The 22318-nt window shown below is 52.8% G+C and overlaps 1 protein-coding gene and 2 long non-coding RNA genes across 4 annotated transcripts; all 3 read right to left on the minus strand.

Moving 5' to 3' along the window:
- Nucleotides 1–151: 151 nt before the first annotated feature.
- LOC145536610 (uncharacterized) lies at nt 152–4016 on the minus strand. Its single transcript, XR_014075932.1, has 6 exons — nt 3804–4016; nt 3319–3487; nt 2917–2991; nt 1132–2650; nt 673–801; nt 152–493 (listed from the first exon to the last, which is right to left on the minus strand). It is a non-coding gene; the product is annotated as an uncharacterized LOC145536610 (long non-coding RNA).
- Nucleotides 4017–9526: 5510 nt separating this feature from the next.
- LOC145536611 (uncharacterized) lies at nt 9527–11639 on the minus strand. Of its 2 annotated transcripts, none has more exons than XM_081566122.1 (4): nt 11473–11639; nt 10705–11092; nt 10253–10378; nt 9527–10050 (listed from the first exon to the last, which is right to left on the minus strand). In XM_081566122.1, exons 1-4 carry the CDS (start codon nt 11518–11520, stop codon nt 10043–10045), a joined length of 570 nt encoding a protein of 189 aa, XP_081422248.1. In that variant the 5' UTR covers nt 11521–11639; the 3' UTR covers nt 9527–10042. The 2 variants fall into 2 exon arrangements, with proteins under 2 accessions (XP_081422248.1, XP_081422249.1); XM_081566123.1 differs by lacking the exon at nt 11473–11639 and adding an exon at nt 11182–11267.
- A 1974-nt stretch (nt 11640–13613) lies between these two features.
- On the minus strand, nt 13614–17480 carry LOC145536612 (uncharacterized). The gene is made up of 5 exons (XR_014075933.1): nt 17238–17480; nt 16782–16958; nt 14594–16454; nt 14135–14263; nt 13614–13955 (listed from the first exon to the last, which is right to left on the minus strand). It is a non-coding gene; the product is annotated as an uncharacterized LOC145536612 (long non-coding RNA).
- Nucleotides 17481–22318: the final 4838 nt, after the last annotated feature.

A 22318-nucleotide genomic window follows, 5' to 3' on the forward strand; every position in this document is an offset into this window, starting at 1 on the left:
AACATAGGGCTCGATTTTCATTTTCTGAAATTGTTTTCAATTCCCTTGTAATTGGAATTCAAACATCTGGATTTCAGTACCTTCCCTCTAACACGAGAACAAAGATAAAAAATGTTTTTAAAATCCAGAAGCGCATTAGCTGAAAAGAAACTGGGGCACAAAAAGTGACTCAGCTTTATTTTCTGCTGTAACAAACACTGAAGCACCCCACTCCTCAAGCAGCAGGGCAACAAAGCAAGTGAACCAACAGAGACCAAAGGCCAGTAAAGGCAAAAACTTAGACTCAAATAACAAAGTGGCGATGCCTCTTAGTTTGAATTCCCTATGCCCCGCCGAGCAGGGGACACAAGGTTAGGCCTCAGCCCCTTTCCTCAGCGAGGTGGGAGCCCAAGGCTCCGAATGTTCCGAATCACCAGGGAAAGCTGATCGAGGAATGGGTTCATGGAAAGTCGGATGAAAGCCAGGTCTTCACAGGTCTTCAGCAGTCCATGTACTAAAAGCAGGGAAAAGAAAATCAGGTTAAAGGGAAGATTGCTCCTGTAGGTCCAGGGTACCAACCCCCCTCCTTATACCAAGCCCCTCAGTGTCTCCATCATAGCACGCTTAAGAGGGAGCTCAGACCACAGCACCTGGCACCCCCCACTTCCCAAGGCAAACTCGTCTGGAACCGACACAAGCAGGTCACTGCCATTCACTGCAAATTCCCTCAGAACCAATCCTTGGTGGCGCTGGGCATCTGGGAGCAGAGATCTGCGAGCCATGTCTGCCTCCAGGGGTGACTGGAAAGGCACTCTGAGTGTGCTGGGAGAGACACGGTTAAGGCACCACCCATTACAGAATTTGCTGATTATCTCGGGCTTCCTCGCACCTCAGAGGCCTGCTTTTACCCCAGGATGCCCATCCTCCTGACCACAACCTGAGACCACCCTGAGCTGCCTCCCTAACCCTTCTGTCCATCTTCCCCACCCTCCAGGCTCCTCAGGCCTTGACAACCTCCTTTGCTGCCAGGCTGCCCAGTCCTGCTGCCCCGGATCGCCCCCGTACTCCCTTCTATCCCTTCCTCAGGCTGCCGGCATGTTTCCCTCCACCACACCACTGACCCCGCCCAGAAAGGCTCCCTGAAAAGGATACAGCACCGCCTCTCCACGTCTAGGCCTTACAGCCAAGGGTGCTACATCTCCAGCGGGTCCTAGGCCACCTGGTGCCCGCTCACCCCGGGGACGAGCTCCAGCGTCTTCCATCACCGCTCTTCCTCTGCCAGGCCCACCCCCGCCTTCTGGGGCCCGGGGACGATCCTCACCTTCAGCGCTGCCTGAACCACTCTGGCAAGGAGGTGCTCTGGAGCTATGCTGGTCATCTCGGCCCTCTGCGCCACCGGCACCACCACCCGACGCCTGCATGGCTGCTGTGCGTCTCCCTCAGACGCCAAATAAGGGGCGGAGAGACTGGGCCGCTCACGAAGTCCCTCCCCTTCTGCGCAAGGACGCCAAAAGTGCGCCTGCGCACACAGCCCAGCCACCCACGGGCTGCTATGGAGACCGTGTGAGGCTGGAGGGACTCGGCTCTGTCACAACGCCACGCTCCTTTCAGGTGCCCCCGATGCGCCTGCGCACACGGGCCCCTCCAGTGCCGGCTCAGATGGCGTGGAATGGAGCCCGCCAAGTGTCCACAGAGACGCCACTGAGACACAAATGCCGACTTTCCCGTCGCATGGCCTAAAGCTAGTTCCACAATGCGACTTTCGTTTCTCCAACGTATGCCACAGAAGGGTCTCACTGGACTAAGGTGGGAGTCGAGGGCAAGGGGCCAAGCCACACCACCCACCCTGGTCCCCTTTTTGCCCAGTCCACATCATAGCTGTGTTCTTTGACCGTAGTGATAGCTAGCACTTCCTATGGTCCAAGCGTTTTTTCAAGTGCTTTCATGTGTTCGTCCATCACGTCCGTTTTCAGACAGTATTGCCATGGCACAGGCCTCCCTTGTGGTTCAGCTGCTAAAGAATCTGCCTGCAGTGTGGGAGACCTGGGTTTGATCTCTGGGTTGGGAAGATCCCCTGGAGAAGGGAAAGGCTACCCACTCCAGTATTCAGGCCTGGAAAATTCCGTGGACTGTATAGTCCATGGGGTCGCAAAGAGTCAGACATGACTGAGCGACTTTCACTTCACTTCACTTCATAAAATGAGAAAATACTCCAAAATTAATACTGAATGGCAGTAAACTACTGTCTTATTCTCCGGCTTCTTACATTGTCTTCACTTATGTTGTACTCCTTGAATATCTGCATCTCAGAACTTCCCCTCCAACCAGAAGACAAATAGAGTATTAAGAAGTGCAGAAGCTAAAACTAGTCAGAGAGGGCACAGTAGCTCAGTTTCGTTTTCTGCAGTTAACAATCACCAAACAAAGTATGGTGGACCCCGAACCCCCCAGCAGCAGCACAGGCACAAGATGAAGCAGAAATCAATGCCCTCGGGAAGGACACTTGAGGCTAGGGCACATGCGCTAGATTTAACCCTGACTTTCGTGCAGAGGCTTAGTAGAAAGGGCGGGGGGGGGCGCATAGTGCCGCATGGTCCGCATCACCAGGGAAATCTGCAGACAGAGGGTGATGGACGTCTGGAGCAGGGCATGGTCTTCAGCACTCAATTGGCTAAAATAAGGAGGGAAGATGAAATTCAAGCTCCCGACAAGAAGGAGGAAGTGGAGCATGTCCTTCCTCTGTCCCCGCACACTGACAAGCCCAGAGCACCACATTTCTCCTTTAGGCTTAACCCTCCATTATGGCTCCTCCCGGGCCAAGACGGGCCCTGGCCACTGCCCACCACCCCCTCCCCAGCCTGGGCCCCTGCCCCCTTTAGAACTGACAGAACCAACAAGCAGCCATTAACATTGAGCTCCTTCTGAACTGGCGCTCACAGCGGAGTACTTTGAGACAGGAAGTTGCGGGCGATTTTTGCCTGAGCGAGCGATGCAAAAGGTACGGTGAGAATGCTGGTGGAGATGTGGTTAAGGCACCATCCACATTTCTCATTTTGCCTGTACGTCAAGCTCCCTGCTCACGGAGACCCGCCTTCTCCCACAAGGTCGCCGCTGGACACTTTGGATATCACTGCCCCGACCCTCTGGATCCCTTCAGGTTGCTTTTCCTCACCACCGTGCCCTGGCAGCCAGACCACCCCTGACCCATACCCTTCAGCCCCCCAGAGTATCCTCCTCCTACACTTTAGGCCCCGCCGCCTGCAACCACCCAAACCACCCCTAGCCCACACCCGGAACCCCATGGCCGCCCGGCCCACTGGGGCTCCTGGAATAGGATACAACTGAACTGGTCAGTTACTCAGAACTCTGGCTCTGGGTGCAGTGTCTCTTCCCAACTGTGGTGTCTGAGGTAACCCCAGGATCTGCAGAATGTCACCAACTGCACCACCTGACTCTCCTGCAGCGCTGGGGCCTCTGGGATCACTCAGGTCGCCGGGGTCGCCAGGGACTGTAGGACTGACAGTGTCACCAGGGCCAGCTGGGTCACCAGGGCCATCGCGGCCACCAGCATCACCCAGCACACCTCGGCTGACACGTGCCGTGCCCGCTACAAAGGCCATGGCACCTGCATCTTCATCGGCTGCCCTCGTGGCTCCTCCACCATGTGCCTCGGACTCCATCTTGAACCCCTCTCCCCCTCACTCCGCGTTGGGAAAGACTGAACCCTCCCTATAGAACTGATCCCCGTAGTGCGACATGCAACTCAGCATCGGCAGAGCGCCTGCACAAACACACCCTGGTCCTGCCTCCCGATAGGTTCCCACCAACAGTTGGCTCCCACAGTGGCTGCAGGCTCTCCGGCAATAGGCGCTCCCTGCAGAAGCTTCAAGCGTTCACCCGATGTGTCACCCCAATGAGCCTGCACAGACACACCCACGTGGTCTGGGCCGTCTAAGTCAGCCCTGCCTCAGGCCTGGAAACCTGGTAAACGGCTTAGCCAGGAAGCCGCTGGGTAGCACTCCACCCTTTATTGTGTCCGCAGCTCCTCAGTGCGCATGCTCAAACAGACCCCACCCCACTCCTCAGGGCACGTGCCTGTTTCCCGTCCAAGCCTGCAAACCGCAGTGAGTCCTGGTCCCTGTGCACCTCCAAGACTGCAGTGCTACCAACCTGGCCACGCTCACAGGTGACCATCCTGCTGAGCGCAGGTCCTTGTTATTGACTTCCGGAAGGGAGTCGGGCACCCCTGGGTCAGGGCCGGTCTATCCCTCTGGTGTCCCACACGTAGGTCACGTCAGTGCAAATGTATCTGTGTGCGTGAGTGCATGGGCAGGTGCATGCCCATGGGCGTGTGCATGGGTGTGTTTCTGAGAGAGAGCACGTGCACAGGTTCACACGCATAGGCGTGTGCGTGTGTCTGTTTTTGCAGGTGTCTGCACGTGGGCATGTATGTGGGCAGGAGAGCATGTGGTCAGGTGCATGCACGCGGGCGTGTGAGTGTGCATGTGTGTGTGAAAGAGCACGGGTCAGATTAATGCACATGGGTGTCTCCGTGTGTGTGTGCTTGCACAGGTGCCTTCACATGGGAGTGGGGCGACCCGGCTCTGGAGTCCTGAGACTAGGGGTGTAGAGGGGGCTGTGCCTGCCCGCCTGGGGAGGGAAGCGGGGACTTCTGTGGGACTCACTGGGGACGGCGTGGGGCTGGGCCGCCTGGGGGTCCGGGCACACAGACTGCAGGGACTCCAGGCTGGGGACTTACACCTGGCATCCCAGAAGCACCGGTGGTACTGGCTGGATTAAAGGGCTGCAGGAAGGGCAGTGTTCCCCAAGACACCCCCAGTCTCTTGGCCCTCTGCTGACACAACTCTCATGGGCTTTCCCTCCCCAGGAACCAAGTCTTGGGGCTCGAGGTGCCAGGGGCCCTCAACCGGGAGGTGACCCTGTGTCTGCTGACCTTCTGGGCGCTGGTCTACTTCTGTGTCTGGGAGGGGGTATAGTCAACAAGCAAGGTACAGCCGGGGGTGATGGCAGGGCTGGGGCAGCACTGCCTGGGCGTGGGGTGCATATGCCAGGGAACCGCTGGTGCCACAGGAGGTGACTGGATCCGGGCCACTGCCCGAGGAGGAGGCAGATACTTCAATCCGGGCCCCTTGATCTCCACCCCCTGGCCGGATAGGCCTCTGGGCAGCCCGCCAAATCCCAGGCCAGCAGCCTTCCCCCACCCCCAGTGGAAGGATTCGATTTTCCTGCATTATCATGTTAGCTGTAGGAGTTTTGTAGATGACCTTGATCGGATTAAGAAAGTCTGTTTGTAGTCCTAGTTTTCCGACAGTTTTTATCATAGCGGTGGTTGAACGCTGTCAAATGCTTTTTCGGCATCTTGAGAAATGATCGTATGGCTTTTCTCCTGTTTTGTACTTAATATGATGGATAACACTGGTTGATGGGTTTTTTAATGCATAACCAATCTTTCATTCTTGGGATAGATCTCGTTTGGTCATAAGGCTGTATATGTCGCCGGATTAAATTTGATAACATTTCATATTTTGTGCTTAGCTTAATGAAGGATATTAGCCTGCGGTTCTCTTTTCTTGCAATATCATCATATGGCTTTGGTGTTCTGTTAAGACTGGCCTCGGAAAATGATTTGAGAAGTGTTTCCCCTCCTCTGCTTTCTGAAAGAATTTGTATAGGATTGGTGATATTTCTCCTTTAAATATTTCATAGCGTTCCCTAGTTAAGTCACGTGGGCCTGGAGTTTTCTGTTCCGTATCTTTGATCGATTTAGGGATATTTAGGTTTCCCACTTCCTTCTTGAGTTAGTTTTGGGAATTTGTGTCATTCAAGGAATTTGTTATTTTCATCTACATTGGCAAACGTATTCGCAGACATTGTTCCTAATGTGCTGTGGTTGCTTGCACAATCCTGTCCGTCGCTGCGCGACCCCGTGGACCGTGGCCTGCCGGGTTCCTCTGTCCACAGGTATTGTCCAGGCCAGAATACTGGAGGGGGGTTCCCATGCCCTCCTTCAGGGGATCTCTCCAACCCAGGGATCGAACCCAGGTCTCCTGCATTGCAGGCGGATTCTTGACCTTCTGAGCCACTAGGGAAGCCCAAGAATACTGGAGTGGCTAGCCTATCCCTTCTCCAGGGGATCTTCCCAACCCAGGAGTGTAACTGGGGTCTCCTGCATTGCCAGTGGATTCTTTGCCAGCTGAGCTACCAGGGAAGCCCTTAAACCACCTGGTCTGTGGTATTTTATTATTATTCTGTTATGCCATGCTACGCGGACAAATGGGCTTCCAAGGTGGCTCAGTGGTAAAATAATCTGCCTGCCAAGCAGTAGATGTGAGTTCAGTCCTTGGTTCGGGAAGATCCCCTGAAGAAGGAAATGGCAACCCACTCCATTATGCTTGCCTGGAAAACCCCACGGACACAGACAGAGGAGCCTGGTGGGCTACAGTTCATTGGGTTGCAAAAGAGTTGGGCACAGTTTAGCGACTAAACAACAAGCTGACAAATTCAGGGTAGGCAGGACAAAAGTGGACACTTTCATACCCAACTGGTTCGAGTCAAATCGATGCAACCGTTTTGGAGGGCATGGGGATATGTATAAAACATATTTGGGAATATGTGTAAAACATTTCAAAAAGAGATTACTTTTTCACCCAACAACCTTCCGTTTTAGCTCAGAATTATTGTACATAGTGAGCTGGTGGTAGTGGTCTGGTCACTCAGTCATGTCCGACTCTTGCAACTCCACAGACCGTAGCCCAGCAGGCTCCTCTGCCCATGGGATTTCTCAGGCAAGAATACTGGCGTGGTTTGCCATTTCCTTGTCCACATAATATGTTACACAAAAGCAAATGTACCAGGATGTCCATTTCAGCATTGTTTGTAATACTGAAAAACTGCAAACAGCCTAAAGGCCTAGTTACAAGAGACTGGTGAAAATAACTATGGACTACACATTCTGAGGGATATTAGACAGCTCTTACAAGTACTGCGGATGGCACAGGCTTTGCTGTATCCACCATATGGCCCACTTCTGGGTCAATTCTGGGTGCCCTGTCTGGAAAGGGATGGTCCTTCTCCTTATGCCCTTCCACCAGCTGCCCCTTGCAGTGTCCCTCTCCTCCTTTGACTTGTCTCTTTTTCAACCATGATATGAGTTGATGAGCAAGCAGCTAATCGCTTAACAAGAAAAGAGGCCTGTTTCTACCTTGAAGTAATAAATAAGGGCCAAGTCTTCAGACCGCATTAGTTACGTAAGAAAGAAAAGTATGATCCTTCAATTCACGAAGGGTCCAGCCTTGCTATTGCAAGTGAAAAATGAGTGGAACGAAAACGACCAAAATTGCCACTTTAGTTTTTAAGCCAAAGGGAGAGCTTCTGGGTCTGGGTAACTACCAGATACAGAGGTAGTTTCTGTCTTCAGGCATGGCTGGGCCCAGCATTTTGTCCCGGAGATTTGCCTTCTTGCTCCAACTCCCCCTCTGTCCTTTGCCAGCCTGCCTCCCCTAGAGAATCAAAGTGTCACTGGTTGGATGATATCACCACAGCAGGAGGAATGTGGTCCTCCAATGGCCAGGCCTGAGCCACATGCCCACCCGTGGAATCAAATGTGAAGTCAGCTCTATCACAGTCACAATGGCCTAGAGAAAAGGAAAGGGGCAGTTTTCCAGAGTGACAGCGTACCGGTGCCAAGAGAAGGAAAAGGGACACTGAATTACAAAACCCATCCATGTCCTCGACAGCGGTATAGACTTTGCATCAAATTCATAATCAATTTCCAGTGTTTAAAGGAACGAGACTGGGAACGAATATTTCTTAATCTAACAGTGTGTCCACGCTCAGTCACTCAGTCGTGTCCGACTCTTTGCGACCCCATGGACTGTAGCCCAGCAGGCTCCTCTGTCCATGGGATTTTCCAGGCACGAAGACTGGAGTGGGTTGCCGTTTTCTTCTCCAATTTTATACAGCTCTTAAATATACAATAATATACAATTATAACATACAATATTATACAGCTCTTAAAAAGTACTGCGGATGGCACAGGCTTTGCTGTATCCACCATATGGCCCACTTCTGGGTCAATTCTGGGTGCCCTGTCTGGAAAGGGATGGTCCTTCTCCTTGTAATATAAAGTGCCAATCAACTGTCCAGGTGGATTTTACTACCACTTAAGGGTTCTTGTTTGGCTTCCCAGGTGGTCCAGTGGTCAAGATTCTGCCTGCCAATCCAGGGCACGTGAGTTCAGTCCCTGGGCCAGGAATAGCCCACATGCCTGGGGCAGCTAAGCTCGTGTGCCGCAACAACTGAGCGCACCACTGTCTAAAGTCTGTGCTCCTCGACAAGGGAAACCTCTGCAATGAGAAGCCTGAGCACAGCAGTTAGAGAGTAGCCTCTGCTGGCTGCAAGTACAGAAAACCTACACACAGTTAACAAGACGCAGCACAGCCAAAAAAAAAAAACTCATAAATAAAATTTTTCAAAAGAGTCCCTGTTTCCAGCTATAGCCTTCTCGGCCATTGAAGATTTCAGTTAATTAAGTTCCTCCTACACCGAGATCTGCTCTGGTCCTACAGAGTCAATCTTAATAAGTAAGATCCAAAAAGGATCAAACTGTTTCCAAGCAACTTAACAGGATTCCAGAATACAGCTCAAGAAAAGTTTAGGCATAGAAAAATATTAAGCATGCAAGGGAAATTTGATATTGCTTGGCATCCAATCTAAAATTACCAGGAGGCAAAGAAGCAGGAAAATCAAATCCATTATAACAGAGATCAGCGTGGTGGTGTTCAGTTGCTCAGTCGTGTCTATTTTCAACTCCATGAACTGCGGCAGGCCAGGCTTCCCTGTCCTTCACCATCTCCCAGAACTTGCTCAAACTCACGTCTGGTGTCGTGATGCCATCCAACCATCTCATCTTCTGTCATTCCCTTCTCCTCCTGCCTTCAATATTTCCCAGCATCAGAGTCTTTGCCAGTGAGTTGGCTCTTCATATCAGGTGGCCAAAGTGATGGGAGATCTCATTTTAACAGAAATCAGTTAAAATCCATTAATTGGAAAGGAAGAAATAAATGTGCATGTATGTGCCTACAAAACGCTTGTCTAAGAGGGAGTTCCATGGGATCTACAAAAGAGCTATTACAAGTAATCCGTGACTTTAGCAAGGTTTCACGATACAAGGTTACTCTTGAGAGTGCCTTGAACTGCAAGGAGATCAAACTAATCAATCCTAAAGGAAATCAGTCCCGAATATTCATTGGAAGGACGGGTGCTGAAGCCGGAGCGACAACACTTCGGTCAGCAGAAGCCAAAAGCTGACTCACTGGAAAAGACTGTGATGCTGGGAAAGATTTAAGGCAAAAAGAGAAGGGGAGCACAGAAGGTGAGATGGTTAGATAGCACCACCGACTCAAAGGACATGAATTTGAGCCAATTCCAGGAGACAGCGGGGACACAGAGCCTGGTGTGCTACAGTCCATGGGATCGCAAAGACTCACCTGGACACAAAAGACTCAACAACAACAACAACAACAACAACATTCTGGTGTTTTATATATAAATGTAACTGTAAAACTGACAAAATATTCCAAAATCAATACCGAATGGCAGTACACAACTTTCTTATTCTCCCACTTCTTACATTGGCTTCCATTATGTTGTACTCCTTGAATACCTGGATCTCAGAACCTCTCCTCCAACTAAAAGACAAATGCAGTATTAGGAAGCGAACCCTCTAAAAATAAAGTCAGAGGCAGCACAGTAGCTCAGTTTTACTTTCTGCAGTTAACAATCACCAAACAAACGATGTGGACCCTGAGCCCCCAAGCAGCAGCACAGGCACAAGATGAAGCCCCATCAAAGTAATTCCGAAAGCAATGCCCTGGGGAAGGACACTTGAGGCTAGGGCACATAGGCTAGGTTTAAGCCCGTCTTCTCTGCTGAGGCTTAGCACGAGGAGGGGGCACAAAGTGCTGCAAGGACTGCATCACCATGGAAAGCTGCCCCGCACAGAAGTCGATGGACCTGCGGAGCAGGCCAGGGTCTTCAGCAGTCAATCGGCTAAAAGGGAGGGAAAATGAAATTCAAGCTCCTGCCAAGGAGGAGGAAGAGAAGCATGTCCTCCCTCTGTCCCCGCACACCGACAGAGCCCAGAGCACCACACTTCTCCTCTAGGCTTAACCCTCCATTATGGCTCCTCCTGGGCCGAGACTGGCCACCGTCCTCCACTCCCTCCCCAGCCCCGGCCCCCTTTAGAACTTACAGAACCAACATGCAGCCATTAACATCGAGCTCCCTCCGAAGCGGCCCTGGCAGTTGAGTACGTGGAGTGAGGAAGTGGCGGGCGATGTCCGCCTGTGCGTGCGATGCGAAAAGCACACTGAGGCTGCTGGTGGAGATATGGTTAAGGCACCATCCACATGACTCACGTGGCTTGCACGTCAGGCTCCCTGCTCGTGGAGACTCGCCTTCTCCCACAAGGCCGCCGCCAGATACCCTGGCTATCACTGCCCGACCCTCTGGATCCCTTCAGGTTTCTTTCCGTCACCACCATCCCCTGGCAGCCAGACCACCCCTGACCCATACCCTCCAGCCCCGCAGAGTACCCTCCTCCCACGCTTTAGGCCCCGCCACCTGCAACCCCCCAAACTACCCCTAGCGCACACCCCGACCCCTGCGGCCGCCCAGCCCACCGGGGCTCCCAGCATAGGATACCACTGGAGGGCTCGGTTAATCGGAACTCTGGCTCCGGGTGCAGCGTCTCCACCCGGCCCTGGCGCCTGCGGTGCCCCCGCGATCTGTGGCATGGCACCGGCTGCACCACCCGACTCTCCTGCAGCGCTGGGGCCTCTGGGATTAGCCTGGTCACCAGAGCCGCCAGGGACTCCTCGACTGACGGCGTCACCAGGGACAGCTGGGTCGCCAGGGCAATCGTGGCCACCAGCACCACCCTGCACGCCTTGGCCACCACCTGCCGTGCCCGCTGCAGAGGCCACGGCGACTGCGTCTTCATCGGCTGCCCTTGTGGCTCCTCCACCGTGTGCCTCGGACTCCATCTTGAACCCTCTCCCCCACCTCCGCGGCGGGAAAGACTGAACAGTCCCTACAAATACCAGTCCCGGAGTGAGACCTGCAACTCAGCAGAGCGCCCGCGCAAACCCACCCTGGTCCTGCCTCACGATTGGTTCCCACCGACAACGGGTGCCCTGCTGAAGCTTCGCGCATTCACGCACCACGTAGCCCCAACGCGCATGCGCAGAGCCATACCCACGAGGTCTGGGCTCTCTTAAGTCAGCCCTGCCTCCGGCCGGGAAACCTGGTAAACGGTTCAGCCGTGAGGCCTCTAGGCGGCGCTCCACCCTTCGGTGTGGGGGCAGCGCCTCAGTGCGCGATGCTCAAACAGACGCTGCCGCCCTCCTCAAGGCGCGTGACTGTTTCCACGCCAAGCCTGCAAACCCCAAGTGAGCCCTGGTCCCTGTGCACCTTCAAGTCTGTGCTGCTGACAGCTTGGCGTCGCTCACAGGTGACCATCCTGCTGAGCGCAGGTCCTTTTCCTTGACTCCCAGAAGGGAGTTGGGCACCCCTGGGTCAGCGCTCGTCTGTCTCTCTGGTGTCTCGCACATAGCTCACATGTCTGTATGTGTGTCTGTGTGCATGATCGCATGAGCGGGTGCATGCCCATGGGCGTGTGTATGGGTGTGCTTGTAAGAGAGAGCGTGTGCACAGATTTATGCACATAGGCATGTGAATGTGCTTATCTGTGTGTGTGCCCGAGAGAGTGCCCTTACACAGGTGCGTGCCCATCAGGTGTGTGCGTGGGTGTGTTTCAGAGAGAGAGCATATGCACAGATTCATGACATAAGCATGTGAGTGTGTCTGTGTGTGGAGGTGCTTGTGCGTGGGCATGTATGTGTGGTCACGAGAGAGCGTGTGGTCAGGGGCGTGCACATGGGTGTGTGTGTGTGTGTGTGTGTGCTTCAAAGAGGCCACGGTTGGGATGCACTCACGTGGGCATATGTCTCTGTGTGCGTGCTTTCAAGGTGCCTTCACATGGGAGTGGGGTGACCCGGCCCTGGAGGCATGATACGAGGGATGCGGAGCATACTGTGCCCGCCCACCTGGGGAGGGAAGCGGGGGGGGGGGGGGACTGCTGTCAGACTCACTGGGGATGGCGTGGGGCTGGGCCGCCTGGGGCTCCAGGCACACAGACTGCAGGGACTCCAGGCTGGGGACTTACATCAGGCCCCCCAGAAGCACCGGTGGGACCGGCTGGACTCAAGGGCCGAGGGAAGGGCAATACCCCCTAGGACACCCCCAGTCTCTTGCCCTCTCCTGCTGGCACAACTCTCATGGCTTTCCCTTCCCCAAGAACAATGTCTTGAGGCTATCCAGAGGGCCGGAGGTACCGGGGGACCTCAACTGGAATGTGACCCTGTGTCTACTGGCCTGCTGGTCCACTTCTGTGTCTAGAAGGGGGTCAAGTCAACAGGCAAGGTACAGCCGGGGGAGACCACGGGGCTGGGGCAGCACTGCCTGGGCGTGGGGTTCATCTGCCAGGGACCACTGGTGCCACGGGAGGTGACTGCATCAGGGGTTGTACTTCAATCCGGTCCCTGAGCCCCACCCCCTGGCCGGAGAGTCCTCGGCCCCCCCAGCAGACTTCCCTCACCCCCACTGGAAGGGAAGAGCCACCAGCAGTGGCTGACCCTTTCCTGTGTGGGGGGCATCCCTGTCCCACCTTTCCACCCTCCCAGTTTCTGTTGATTCTGGCTCCCAGTCAGTTTTAGGGTGTGCAAAGACCTGGTCTACTGCCTATGTGTGTCCCCTGCTCTGTGGCCAAGAGGACACCAGCGGGGAGCCTGGACATGTCAATGTATGGCAGTAACCGCTGTAATATTGTAAAGTAATTAGCCTCCAATTAAAAAGATAAATTAATTTTTTAAAAAAGCAAGAGAGAAGTAAACAGTTAGGTCAGCATTTCTAATTGTTGGAATATAGTAATACTTTAAGGAAATAACCGTTAATGGAAAGATTTATAAATTCCACTAATTCATTAACCATAGTAATGAAAAACGTGGAAACAACTTACATGTTCCATAATGAGATTATTATTGTTGCTGTTGTTTTTATTTAAAGACCCAATTTTACTTTTTTGGCCACGCCACACGACATGTGGGATCGTAGTTCTGCTGCCAGGGACTGAACCTGCAGCCCTTACACTGGAAGTGCATAGTCTTATCCACCGGACTGCCTGGGAAGTCCCAATAATTACATTATCATGCATCTTATATCTATTCAATAACACATTTCTGAAGAGATTTTAGAAAGTGGAAAAGCTAGTATACTAAATGAAAAAAAATTCAGGAAAAAAATTAAAGCTAAACTTGATAACTTCTACATCACATGCTGTTATGTATTTAATGTGCAAGTACACCTAGAAAATATTCTTAAACGTTGACAGTATTTAGTGCTGAACATAGGGCTCGATTTTCATTTTCTGAAATTGTTTTCAATTCCCTTGTAATTGGAATTCAAACATCTGGATTTCAGTACCTTCCCTCTAACACGAGAACAAAGATAAAAAATGTTTTTAAAATCCAGAAGCGCATTAGCTGAAAAGAAACTGGGGCACAAAAAGTGACTCAGCTTTATTTTCTGCTGTAACAAACACTGAAGCACCCCACTCCTCAAGCAGCAGGGCAACAAAGCAAGTGAACCAACAGAGACCAAAGGCCAGTAAAGGCAAAAACTTAGACTCAAATAACAAAGTGGCGATGCCTCTTAGTTTGAATTCCCTATGCCCCGCCGAGCAGGGGACACAAGGTTAGGCCTCAGCCCCTTTCCTCAGCGAGGTGGGAGCCCAAGGCTCCGAATGTTCCGAATCACCAGGGAAAGCTGATCGAGGAATGGGTTCATGGAAAGTCGGATGAAAGCCAGGTCTTCACAGGTCTTCAGCAGTCCATGTACTAAAAGCAGGGAAAAGAAAATCAGGTTAAAGGGAAGATTGCTCCTGTAGGTCCAGGGTACCAACCCCCCTGCTTATACCAAGCCCCTCAGTGTCTCCATCATAGCACGCTTAAGAGGGAGCTCAGACCACAGCACCTGCCACCCCCCACTTCCCAAGGCAAACTCGTCTGGAACTGACACAAGCAGGTCACTGCCATTCACTGCAAATTCCCTCAGAACCAATCCTTGGTGGCGCTGGGCATCTGGGAGCAGAGATCTGCGAGCCATGTCTGCCTCCAGGGGTGACTGGAAAGGCACTCTGAGTGTGCTGGGAGAGACACGGTTAAGGCACCACCCATTACAGAATTTGCTGATTATCTCGGGCTTCCTCGCACCTCAGAGGCCTGCTTTTACCCCAGGATGCCCATCCTCCTGACCACAACCTGAGACCACCCTGAGCTGCCTCCCTAACCCTTCTGTCCATCTTCCCCACCCTCCAGGCTCCTCAGGCCTTGACAACCTCCTTTCCTGCCAGGCTGCCCAGTCCTGCTGCCCCGGATCGCCCCCGTACTCCCTTCTATCCCTTCCTCAGGCTGCCGGCATGTTTCCCTCCACCACACCACTGACCCCGCCCAGAAAGGCTCCCTGAAAAGGATACAGCACCGCCTCTCCACGTCTAGGCCTTACAGCCAAGGGTGCTACATCTCCAGCGGGTCCTAGGCCACCTGGTGCCCGCTCACCCCGGGGACGAGCTCCAGCGTCTTCCATCACCGCTCTTCCTCTGCCAGGCCCACCCCCGCCTTCTGGGGCCCGGGGACGATCCTCACCTTCAGCGCTGCCTGAACCACTCTGGCAAGGAGGTGCTCTGGAGCTATGCTGGTCATCTCGGCCCTCTGCGCCACCGGCACCACCACCCGACGCCTGCATGGCTGCTGTGCGTCTCCCTCAGACGCCAAATAAGGGGCGGAGAGACTGGGCCGCTCACGAAGTCCCTCCCCTTCTGCGCAAGGACGCCAAAAGTGCGCCTGCGCACACAGCCCAGCCACCCACGGGCTGCTATGGAGACCGTGTGAGGCTGGAGGGACTCGGCTCTGTCACAACGCCACGCTCCTTTCAGGTGCCCCCGATGCGCCTGCGCACACGGGCCCCTCCAGTGCCGGCTCAGATGGCGTGGAATGGAGCCCGCCAAGTGTCCACAGAGACGCCACTGAGACACAAATGCCGACTTTCCCGTCGCATGGCCTAAAGCTAGTTCCACAATGCGACTTTCGTTTCTCCAACGTATGCCACAGAAGGGTCTCACTGGACTAAGGTGGGAGTCGAGGGCAAGGGGCCAAGCCACACCACCCACCCTGGTCCCCTTTTTGCCCAGTCCACATCATAGCTGTGTTCTTTGACCGTAGTGATAGCTAGCACTTCCTATGGTCCAAGCGTTTTTTCAAGTGCTTTCATGTGTTCGTCCATCACGTCCGTTTTCAGACAGTATTGCCATGGCACAGGCCTCCCTTGTGGTTCAGCTGCTAAAGAATCTGCCTGCAGTGTGGGAGACCTGGGTTTGATCTCTGGGTTGGGAAGATCCCCTGGAGAAGGGAAAGGCTACCCACTCCAGTATTCAGGCCTGGAAAATTCCGTGGACTGTATAGTCCATGGGGTCGCAAAGAGTCAGACATGACTGAGCGACTTTCACTTCACTTCACTTCATAAAATGAGAAAATACTCCAAAATTAATACTGAATGGCAGTAAACTACTGTCTTATTCTCCGGCTTCTTACATTGTCTTCACTTATGTTGTACTCCTTGAATATCTGCATCTCAGAACTTCCCCTCCAACCAGAAGACAAATAGAGTATTAAGAAGTGCAGAAGCTAAAACTAGTCAGAGAGGGCACAGTAGCTCAGTTTCGTTTTCTGCAGTTAACAATCACCAAACAAAGTATGGTGGACCCCGAACCCCCCAGCAGCAGCACAGGCACAAGATGAAGCAGAAATCAATGCCCTCGGGAAGGACACTTGAGGCTAGGGCACATGCGCTAGATTTAACCCTGACTTTCGTGCAGAGGCTTAGTAGAAAGGGCGGGGGGGGGGCGCATAGTGCCGCATGGTCCGCATCACCAGGGAAATCTGCAGACAGAGGGTGATGGACGTCTGGAGCAGGGCATGGTCTTCAGCACTCAATTGGCTAAAATAAGGAGGGAAGATGAAATTCAAGCTCCCGACAAGAAGGAGGAAGTGGAGCATGTCCTTCCTCTGTCCCCGCACACTGACAAGCCCAGAGCACCACATTTCTCCTTTAGGCTTAACCCTCCATTATGGCTCCTCCCGGGCCAAGACGGGCCCTGGCCACTGCCCACCACCCCCTCCCCAGCCTGGGCCCCTGCCCCCTTTAGAACTGACAGAACCAACAAGCAGCCATTAACATTGAGCTCCTTCTGAACTGGCGCTCACAGCGGAGTACTTTGAGACAGGAAGTTGCGGGCGATTTTTGCCTGAGCGAGCGATGCAAAAGGTACGGTGAGAATGCTGGTGGAGATGTGGTTAAGGCACCATCCACATTTCTCATTTTGCCTGTACGTCAAGCTCCCTGCTCACGGAGACCCGCCTTCTCCCACAAGGTCGCCGCTGGACACTTTGGATATCACTGCCCCGACCCTCTGGATCCCTTCAGGTTGCTTTTCCTCACCACCGTGCCCTGGCAGCCAGACCACCCCTGACCCATACCCTTCAGCCCCCCAGAGTATCCTCCTCCTACACTTTAGGCCCCGCCGCCTGCAACCACCCAAACCACCCCTAGCCCACACCCGGAACCCCATGGCCGCCCGGCCCACTGGGGCTCCTGGAATAGGATACAACTGAACTGGTCAGTTACTCAGAACTCTGGCTCTGGGTGCAGTGTCTCTTCCCAACTGTGGTGTCTGAGGTAACCCCAGGATCTGCAGAATGTCACCAACTGCACCACCTGACTCTCCTGCAGCGCTGGGGCCTCTGGGATCACTCAGGTCGCCGGGGTCGCCAGGGACTGTAGGACTGACAGTGTCACCAGGGCCAGCTGGGTCACCAGGGCCATCGCGGCCACCAGCATCACCCAGCACACCTCGGCTGACACGTGCCGTGCCCGCTACAAAGGCCATGGCACCTGCATCTTCATCGGCTGCCCTCGTGGCTCCTCCACCATGTGCCTCGGACTCCATCTTGAACCCCTCTCCCCCTCACTCCGCGTTGGGAAAGACTGAACCCTCCCTATAGAACTGATCCCCGTAGTGCGACATGCAACTCAGCATCGGCAGAGCGCCTGCACAAACACACCCTGGTCCTGCCTCCCGATAGGTTCCCACCAACAGTTGGCTCCCACAGTGGCTGCAGGCTCTCCGGCAATAGGCGCTCCCTGCAGAAGCTTCAAGCGTTCACCCGATGTGTCACCCCAATGAGCCTGCACAGACACACCCACGTGGTCTGGGCCGTCTAAGTCAGCCCTGCCTCAGGCCTGGAAACCTGGTAAACGGCTTAGCCAGGAAGCCGCTGGGTAGCACTCCACCCTTTATTGTGTCCGCAGCTCCTCAGTGCGCATGCTCAAACAGACCCCACCCCACTCCTCAGGGCACGTGCCTGTTTCCCGTCCAAGCCTGCAAACCCCAGTGAGTCCTGGTCCCTGTGCACCTCCAAGACTGCAGTGCTACCAACCTGGCCACGCTCACAGGTGACCATCCTGCTGAGCGCAGGTCCTTGTTATTGACTTCCGGAAGGGAGTCGGGCACCCCTGGGTCAGGGCCGGTCTATCCCTCTGGTGTCCCACACGTAGGTCACGTCAGTGCAAATGTATCTGTGTGCGTGAGTGCATGGGCAGGTGCATGCCCATGGGCGTGTGCATGGGTGTGTTTCTGAGAGAGAGCACGTGCACAGGTTCACACGCATAGGCGTGTGCGTGTGTCTGTTTTTGCAGGTGTCTGCACGTGGGCATGTATGTGGGCAGGAGAGCATGTGGTCAGGTGCATGCACGCGGGCGTGTGAGTGTGCATGTGTGTGTGAAAGAGCACGGGTCAGATTAATGCACATGGGTGTCTCCGTGTGTGTGTGCTTGCACAGGTGCCTTCACATGGGAGTGGGGCGACCCGGCTCTGGAGTCCTGAGACTAGGGGTGTAGAGGGGGCTGTGCCTGCCCGCCTGGGGAGGGAAGCGGGGACTTCTGTGGGACTCACTGGGGACGGCGTGGGGCTGGGCCGCCTGGGGGTCCGGGCACACAGACTGCAGGGACTCCAGGCTGGGGACTTACACCTGGCATCCCAGAAGCACCGGTGGTACTGGCTGGATTAAAGGGCTGCAGGAAGGGCAGTGTTCCCCAAGACACCCCCAGTCTCTTGGCCCTCTGCTGACACAACTCTCATGGGCTTTCCCTCCCCAGGAACCAAGTCTTGGGGCTCGAGGTGCCAGGGGCCCTCAACCGGGAGGTGACCCTGTGTCTGCTGACCTTCTGGGCGCTGGTCTACTTCTGTGTCTGGGAGGGGGTATAGTCAACAAGCAAGGTACAGCCGGGGGTGATGGCGGGGCTGGGGCAGCACTGCCTGGGCGTGGGGTGCATATGCCAGGGAACCGCTGGTGCCACAGGAGGTGACTGGATCCGGGCCACTGCCCGAGGAGGAGGCAGATACTTCAATCCGGGCCCCTTGATCTCCACCCCCTGGCCGGATAGGCCTCTGGGCAGCCCGCCAAATCCCAGGCCAGCAGCCTTCCCCCACCCCCAGTGGAAGGATTCGATTTTCCTGCATTATCATGTTAGCTGTAGGAGTTTTGTAGATGACCTTGATCGGATTAAGAAAGTCTGTTTGTAGTCCTAGTTTTCCGACAGTTTTTATCATAGCGGTGGTTGAACGCTGTCAAATGCTTTTTCGGCATCTTGAGAAATGATCGTATGGCTTTTCTCCTGTTTTGTACTTAATATGATGGATAACACTGGTTGATGGGTTTTTTAATGCATAACCAATCTTTCATTCTTGGGATAGATCTCGTTTGGTCATAAGGCTGTATATGTCGCCGGATTAAATTTGATAACATTTCATATTTTGTGCTTAGCTTAATGAAGGATATTAGCCTGCGGTTCTCTTTTCTTGCAATATCATCATATGGCTTTGGTGTTTTGTAAGACTGGCCTCGGAAAATGATTTGAGAAGTGTTTCCCCTCCTCTGCTTTCTGAAAGAATTTGTATAGGATTGGTGATATTTCTCCTTTAAATATTTCATAGCGTTCCCTAGTTAAGTCACGTGGGCCTGGAGTTTTCTGTTCCGTATCTTTGATCGATTTAGGGATATTTAGGTTTCCCACTTCCTTCTTGAGTTAGTTTTGGGAATTTGTGTCATTCAAGGAATTTGTTATTTTCATCTACATTGGCAAACGTATTCGCAGACATTGTTCCTAATGTGCTGTGGTTGCTTGCACAATCCTGTCCGTCGCTGCGCGACCCCGTGGACCGTGGCCTGCCGGGTTCCTCTGTCCACAGGTATTGTCCAGGCCAGAATACTGGAGGGGGGTTCCCATGCCCTCCTTCAGGGGATCTCTCCAACCCAGGGATCGAACCCAGGTCTCCTGCATTGCAGGCGGATTCTTGACCTTCTGAGCCACTAGGGAAGCCCAAGAATACTGGAGTGGCTAGCCTATCCCTTCTCCAGGGGATCTTCCCAACCCAGGAGTGTAACTGGGGTCTCCTGCATTGCCAGTGGATTCTTTGCCAGCTGAGCTACCAGGGAAGCCCTTAAACCACCTGGTCTGTGGTATTTTATTATTATTCTGTTATGCCATGCTACGCGGACAAATGGGCTTCCAAGGTGGCTCAGTGGTAAAATAATCTGCCTGCCAAGCAGTAGATGTGAGTTCAGTCCTTGGTTCGGGAAGATCCCCTGAAGAAGGAAATGGCAACCCACTCCAGTATGCTTGCCTGGAAAACCCCACGGACACAGACAGAGGAGCCTGGTGGGCTACAGTTCATTGGGTTGCAAAAGAGTTGGGCACAGTTTAGCGACTAAACAACAAGCTGACAAATTCAGGGTAGGCAGGACAAAAGTGGACACTTTCATACCCACCTGGTTCGAGTCAAATCGATGCAACCGTTTTGGAGGGCATGGGGATATGTATAAAACATATTTGGGAATATGTGTAAAACATTTCAAAAAGAGATTACTTTTTCACCCAACAACCTTCCGTTTTAGCTCAGAATTATTGTACATAGTGTGCTGGTGGTAGTGGTCTGGTCACTCAGTCATGTCCGACTCTTGCAACTCCACAGACCGTAGCCCAGCAGGCTCCTCTGCCCATGGGATTTCTCAGGCAAGAATACTGGCGTGGTTTGCCATTTCCTTGTCCACATAATATGTTACACAAAAGCAAATGTACCAGGATGTCCATTTCAGCATTGTTTGTAATACTGAAAAACTGCAAACAGCCTAAAGGCCTAGTTACAAGAGACTGGTGAAAATAACTATGGATTACACATTCTGAGGGATATTAGACAGCTCTTACAAGTACTGCGGATGGCACAGGCTTTGCTGTATCCACCATATGGCCCACTTCTGGGTCAATTCTGGGTGCCCTGTCTGGAAAGGGATGGTCCTTCTCCTTATGCCCTTCCACCAGCTGCCCCTTGCAGTGTCCCTCTCCTCCTTTGACTTGTCTCTTTTTCAACCATGATATGAGTTGATGAGCAAGCAGCTAATCGCTTAACAAGAAAAGAGGCCTGTTTCTACCTTGAAGTAATAAATAAGGGCCAAGTCTTCAGACCGCATTAGTTACGTAAGAAAGAAAAGTATGATCCTTCAATTCACGAAGGGTCCAGACTTGCTATTGCAAGTGAAAAATGAGTGGAACGAAAACGACCAAAATTGCCACTTTAGTTTTTAAGCCAAAGGGAGAGCTTCTGGGTCTGGGTAACTACCAGATACAGAGGTAGTTTCTGTCTTCAGGCATGGCTGGGCCCAGCATTTTGTCCCGGAGATTTGCCTTCTTGCTCCAACTCCCCCTCTGTCCTTTGCCAGCCTGCCTCCCCTAGAGAATCAAAGTGTCACTGGTTGGATGATATCACCACAGCAGGAGGAATGTGGTCCTCCAATGGCCAGGCCTGAGCCACATGCCCACCCGTGGAATCAAATGTGAAGTCAGCTCTATCACAGTCACAATGGCCTAGAGAAAAGGAAAGGGGCAGTTTTCCAGAGTGACAGCGTACCGGTGCCAAGAGAAGGAAAAGGGACACTGAATTACAAAACCCATCCATGTCCTCGACAGCGGTATAGACTTTGCATCAAATTCATAATCAATTTCCAGTGTTTAAAGGAACGAGACTGGGAACGAATATTTCTTAATCTAACAGTGTGTCCACGCTCAGTCACTCAGTCGTGTCCGACTCTTTGCGACCCCATGGACTGTAGCCCAGCAGGCTCCTCTGTCCATGGGATTTTCCAGGCACGAAGACTGGAGTGGGTTGCCGTTTTCTTCTCCAATTTTATACAGCTCTTAAATATACAATAATATACAATTATAACATACAATATTATACAGCTCTTAAAAAGTACTGCGGATGGCACAGGCTTTGCTGTATCCACCATATGGCCCACTTCTGGGTCAATTCTGGGTGCCCTGTCTGGAAAGGGATGGTCCTTCTCCTTGTAATATAAAGTGCCAATCAACTGTCCAGGTGGATTTTACTACCACTTAAGGGTTCTTGTTTGGCTTCCCAGGTGGTCCAGTGGTCAAGATTCTGCCTGCCAATCCAGGGCACATGAGTTCAGTCCCTGGGCCAGGAATAGCCCACATGCCTGGGGCAGCTAAGCTCGTGTGCCGCAACAACTGAGCGCACCACTGTCTAAAGTCTGTGCTCCTCGACAAGGGAAACCTCTGCAATGAGAAGCCTGAGCACAGCAGTTAGAGAGTAGCCTCTGCTGGCTGCAAGTACAGAAAACCTACACACAGTTAACAAGACGCAGCACAGCCAAAAAAAAAAAACTCATAAATAAAATTTTTCAAAAGAGTCCCTGTTTCCAGCTATAGCCTTCTCGGCCATTGAAGATTTCAGTTAATTAAGTTCCTCCTACACCGAGATCTGCTCTGGTCCTACAGAGTCAATCTTAATAAGTAAGATCCAAAAAGGATCAAACTGTTTCCAAGCAACTTAACAGGATTCCAGAATACAGCTCAAGAAAAGTTTAGGCATAGAAAAATATTAAGCATGCAAGGGAAATTTGATATTGCTTGGCATCCAATCTAAAATTACCAGGAGGCAAAGAAGCAGGAAAATCAAATCCATTATAACAGAGATCAGCGTGGTGGTGTTCAGTTGCTCAGTCGTGTCTATTTTCAACTCCATGAACTGCGGCAGGCCAGGCTTCCCTGTCCTTCACCATCTCCC

Source organism: Giraffa tippelskirchi, chromosome X (genome assembly GCF_054371585.1).
Source record: "Giraffa tippelskirchi isolate mGirTip1 chromosome X, T2T-mGirTip1v1.2.pri, whole genome shotgun sequence".
Classification (NCBI taxonomy): Eukaryota; Metazoa; Chordata; class Mammalia; order Artiodactyla; family Giraffidae; genus Giraffa; species Giraffa tippelskirchi.

Excerpts from the sequence above, each read along its gene's own strand:
- LOC145536611 (XM_081566122.1), bottom strand. The coding sequence starts at position 11,520 with ATGGTCACCTGTGAGCGACGCCAAGCTGTCAGCAGCACAGACTTGAAG. Across the intron at positions 11,093-11,472 it reads TCAGCAGCACAGACTTGAAG|GGACTGTTCAGTCTTTCCCG; the intron begins GTGCACAGGGAC and ends TGGTATTTGTAG. Across the intron at positions 10,379-10,704 it reads ATTAACCGAGCCCTCCAGTG|CAGCCTCAGTGTGCTTTTCG; the intron begins GTATCCTATGCT and ends TATCTCCACCAG.